The 5000-nt window shown below is 37.2% G+C and overlaps 1 protein-coding gene across 1 annotated transcript in view; it reads right to left on the bottom strand.

Moving 5' to 3' along the window:
- The window catches only part of LOC138003177 (uncharacterized), a 17166-nt gene that overhangs the window by 593 nt on the left and 11573 nt on the right, over positions 1-5000 (bottom strand). The window contains exons 3-5 of the mRNA XM_068849140.1: positions 2961-3236; positions 1328-1624; positions 1-76 (exon numbers count right to left, since the gene is read on the bottom strand). The exon at positions 1-76 is cut by the window's left edge and continues 593 nt beyond it. Coding sequence (XP_068705241.1) covers positions 1343-1624; positions 2961-3236 — 558 coding nt within the window. The 3' untranslated portion in view covers positions 1-76; positions 1328-1342. The remainder of the gene's footprint in view (positions 77-1327; positions 1625-2960; positions 3237-5000) is intronic.

Below are 5000 nucleotides of genomic sequence, written 5' to 3'. Positions count from 1 at the left end.
AAAATCCAAATCCTCTGGTCACAATGCCAACTATGTTTTGTTCCTGTCCTGTTTTTGTCATGAAAGGACCTTCACCCTAAAGAAGTGAGAATGAAAGAAAAGATGCCTGTCAAACCTTGGTTTTGGTTATTACTAGATATAATAGCATCTCAATAATAGCAGAGCTCCGGCGGGCGTACCATATTTTGGGAAATATATCGGTGCGAGAAATCTTGGTTATGACGTCAGGGTACGCTCGCCCGTACAGACTGTCGGGGTAGAGGTGAGGGGAAAACATGCTCTGGGGACGGGAGCGTTCGGTCAATATTATTTTCCTTGTAATAATAAAAATCAATACGCTGCATCCCCCAAAACCATATAAACTCTTAATTTTTTTTACCACTTCAGTAATATTAATATAAACAGGCAAACAAAGTGATTTGCATCTCAACTACTTCCAAATAGTCGGTCCATGACAGGATTTTCCAGTTGTCCCAAATCTGATAAAATTTATAAGACTTTACATGGTTTGGGGGAACACAGCCTCAAAATTAGAGACATTTGTATGAAGGAAAATACACGACTGTGATGGTATTTGGTAACCTACTCAGTATGGCGGTACACACTTCTTGTAAACTTGCCTGGTATTTTAGGGGATATTTATTAAATTTTTGCACCTCTTTTTATTTTAACTAGTTTTAGATTGTTTTGTTGGGTTTTCTTTATTTGATTGCCTTTCGTCAAGGCTAAAGAAAAAAAAATTCAAGATTGTTTTATCCCGTAAATAGGACGTTTTCAACCAACCTCTGGAGACACCAATAACAATAGAGAAATGTTAGAATTCTGGCCTTGGTTGTTTAAAAGGTGGTAGCACTATCCACTGGATAAATCACTATCCAGCGGATAAACACTAGCAAAACCATTTGTGTTATCCAATAGATAGCGATTTATCGAATGGATAGCGCTATCCACCCTTCGAACAACTGGGGCCTGGTGGACAAACAAAAGAAGCTAATGAGAATTCTTTTGTTTTCGTCCACCAACATGGCAGCGATGACGTCAAGTGAAAATCTCCTATTCGTTGTTTAAGTAAGGCCAATAAGAATAAATACAATGTAACCCGGGAGCTCCGCTTTTAGGCTTGGCTAAACCTATGAAAATTGTGACCACTATCACCATTATCTTCACAATCATAATCGCAAACATCACCATCATCATCATCATCATCATCATCATTATCTATATTCCCCAAAAGTAATAAAAGCAGAAAATTCAGCCTGATACTTTTCGTAGCAATGCTTGCCAATCAGTCAAGATGACCGTCGCAAAGTTGATTGTTACACCTTACCATTCAAAGTTGTTCTTACAGCGGAATGTACTTTCCATGTTGTACTTCCATCTCGGTCTCCTGAGGTGAACCGGCTCCCACTGGTGATGCTGCCACTACCAACTGAGGAGGAGTAGGACCACCAACTGCTCCAATAGGCATTGAAGCACTGGTAGCTTGCATTCCCTGTGCATACATATAGGACGCCTGCACTGGAAGGACGCCACCAGCTGGTTGTACTGGAAAGGCAACTTGGACACCATCTGTACTTAGGGCCATTGTTTGACCAGGGATCCCAGCAAATGCCACTGTTGATCCCTGATAGCAATTGCAAAAATACTTCAAGCCTTATTACAAGGATGGCATATAAAACTGGTTATGGTGCAAGGGAAATGTCAAAAAACTTTCGTTGTGTTTTGCTTCCGCTAAAATCACAACCAGTTGATCACCGTATAGTGATGCATAAATTATAATGTTGCAGTTATCACACTGCCAGCTGAGTACATGGTTGTTTACCATTTACAAGCAGAGACCGGTTGGTACTAGGTTTGTTCAAATGGTAAGCAAAAACTCCCTAATGGGAAATTTAGTTGGGATCGGCGTGTACCATTTACAAAATCCGTTCAATGTTACCGAGAGAGTCTGGAGGGAGGCAAAATCATGGAGGAATGCAAATGGTAAACACATTTTCCATTTGGAAATTTCGTTTGGGAATTTTGGACTACCTTTGAAGAAATCCCGTTTTCTCCGGGAATTTTCCGTCTGGGAAGACCAAAATAGGCTTACCATTTACATTCCAACCGAAATTTCCGGATTTTTTCGGAAAATGGTAAACAACCCATGTGTCTATCACTCATTTGTCTATCAAGGGCAACTTCTGGTGCTAGTTTTAAGGTCATAAAAGGTCTACTTATACACTGCTGAATGGAAAAAAAGATGAGTGAAATTTATACTAACTGCAGGTGGCCCAAGCAAGTTTCAACAATTTGGAGGGAATATCTTATTGAAGGATTAATTCTACAACACTGTTTCACATTATCAACAATAACTGCTTAACAACGTGCACTCGCTATAATAGGTTACCGTGGCAACAAAAACGCCCAATATTTTGTCTTTAAATCCTTATCTCTCAAAAACTACACATGTAGCTCAGTGACCCCCATTTCTTTATTGCTTAAAATAGATTAGCAGGCTAAGATAAAACTCTCTGAAAAGTTAGAAAAAATCTCTGGAACAGATTCACAGCCATCTTCACAACTGACAAAAAATTTAAGGTGGCTCAGTTGCCATTGTAAAGCAGTTAGGTAGATTCAATCCTTCCAAAAAGTGCAGCTTGTTTAAAGTGTCAAAAAAGGTTTGAGCCTCCTTATACATGTATGTATGCTTATGGAAATATGAGTATGAGAGTGCCCAATAACTTATCATTAACACTTTTTGTAAGAGATCTCAGTAAGGGATAAAATTGAGACAATCGAAATTTTTACAGTTTCTTCAAAAGTACTTTTATTTCTATCTGACAGCTTTTGCATGAATTAATTAAAAGCACATATTTATGTAAGAGAACTGAGGTAAGAGATAGTGACACTTAGACTACAAAATAATATTTTGCTATGACTATGATGAAAGATTTGGATCGGATTAATGGAAGACTAACCTGAGCAGGACCAGAACAAGGTTTCATCACACAAAGACAAACTGCTGCCCAAATACCCATCACAAACTCCACAATGCCAAGGATCAAGACAATGACACTGAGTGCCATTTTTGTAGTATACGAGTACTGATAAGATCTATATCTGTAGTATCTATAATTATAACCATCGTAGTAGTCGTAGTAGTTGTCTACATAGGCAATCATTACACTGTAGCAAATTATGATTATTCCACCAAACACAGCAGATGTGATGGAGAATCCCATGAATACACCAGCCTACATAGATAGAAACAGGAAGGAAAAAAAAAGGTTATGCTCGTCCATCAGCATACACACAAACATAAAAAAATTATAAATTATAAAACTTTAGTTCACCTTGGATTTACACATAGTGTAGCTCAAATGGGGAGCCAGTAACTCTGAATCATTGTCACAATCATCATCATCATCGTCAACCATACATACCTCTTACTAACCTCGTTTTCTCGGTCCGTACTGTAAGTTACGGACCGAGTTTTTTCCCGTTGATTTATGGCCCAAGCGCGAAGCGCTTGGGCCATAAATCAACGAGAAAAAACGAGGATCCGTAACTTACAGTACGGACCGAGAAAACGAGGTTAGTAAGATATTTATTATATCTCTGAGGTTAACCGGCGCGCGGGCAAGGAAACTAGTCAAAGTTCAACTGCCACAAAGAATGCCGCGCCAAAATCCCAAAACTAAATCTTCTTGGCTGTTAAGTTTGAAATAGTTGCTTGCAAGATTCAAACAGTTTTCAGTACAAGAAATGACATGAAAAACTCGCTAGATGATGTTTTGTCGAAATTTTTAATTTAGCGGGCTGTACAGCGGGCCGTACTGTAGAATACGGCCCGCTCATTTAGCCAATTACAGCGCGTGTACTATCTGAGAGATATAATAAATCATTTTATTTTGTTCTTTGCCTTAATATCTTTGAAGTACCTTTATTATTATAATCTTTTTTTGCAAATGTACATGAGCTACTGTAGTTTCTATATATGGGCAATTCCAATAGATGTATTAGTTGGAATTATACCCTGTACTGCAATGTGGACATAATATAGTGCTCAGAAAATAAAATTCCACTTCGCTGGTGACAATGATCTACTAGGGGAGTCCTCAAATTCTAGGTTTATTTTTTGTTAGCAAGTATTATGCATAATGCTCAATTTTGACAGGATAAAATCAATCTTGGAAAACATAAACAACTCCAAATACTCTTATTAGCAAAAACCCCACAGTGGAGCCAATACATTCCTCATGTCAACTTTTTTCCAAAATAATTTCTAGAAATGGCAGCAACAATATGAACTAATGTCAAGGACGTTACGTAACATCCGTGACATTTAGATGATTCTTTTTCTTTCCTTAAATAACTATGTGATAAATTTTCAAGACAGTCCTGCTACAAAGCTAAACATCCAATAGAAAGTCTCTGATAGAGGCAAAACTCTGGTAAACTGTAACATTTTAGATATATCTGCAACAAAAGTTTGTCATGGATGTTTTGTCACAGACGTTACACTTCTTAGACTTGAGTACGAACAATTAAAATGGTTGAAAAAATGCAACATTAATGAAAGACAATGTCTCATTCTGAGCACATTTACACTTAATTAGCAGACATTTTATATATGAAAAACATGGCTACCAAGGCCATTTAAAGGTGCATTATTTCTCTGGCAGTTCAAGACTTCAAGAGAAATCAGTAAATATTTGATGTAAAAATCATGTAATATCCCCAAAACACCCCTGAATACATGTTTTTCATGGGTTTGACACGAAATTACAATTAATTTTTAAAAAAATGAAGACAAAATAAATTAATTTATTCAATTCACTTTAAATGGCCAAGCAACATTAATTTTACAGTGCAAAAAGACTGTAATCTACACTTTTAAATAGTTGACTTATTCACACAGTGTAACGTCCATGACAGCGATTGTAACGTCCATGACCTTCATTTTCAAGTATTCTTGAAAAAAGGTCAATTGTTGTGAAAGTGAATTCAACATTTTC

The sequence above is a fragment of the Montipora foliosa genome, chromosome 5, assembly GCF_036669935.1.
Source record: "Montipora foliosa isolate CH-2021 chromosome 5, ASM3666993v2, whole genome shotgun sequence".
NCBI classification, from domain to species: Eukaryota; Metazoa; Cnidaria; class Anthozoa; order Scleractinia; family Acroporidae; genus Montipora; species Montipora foliosa.
The sequence above is the reverse complement of the archived record's forward strand: the minus strand, read 5'-3'. Positions and strand labels throughout refer to the sequence as shown.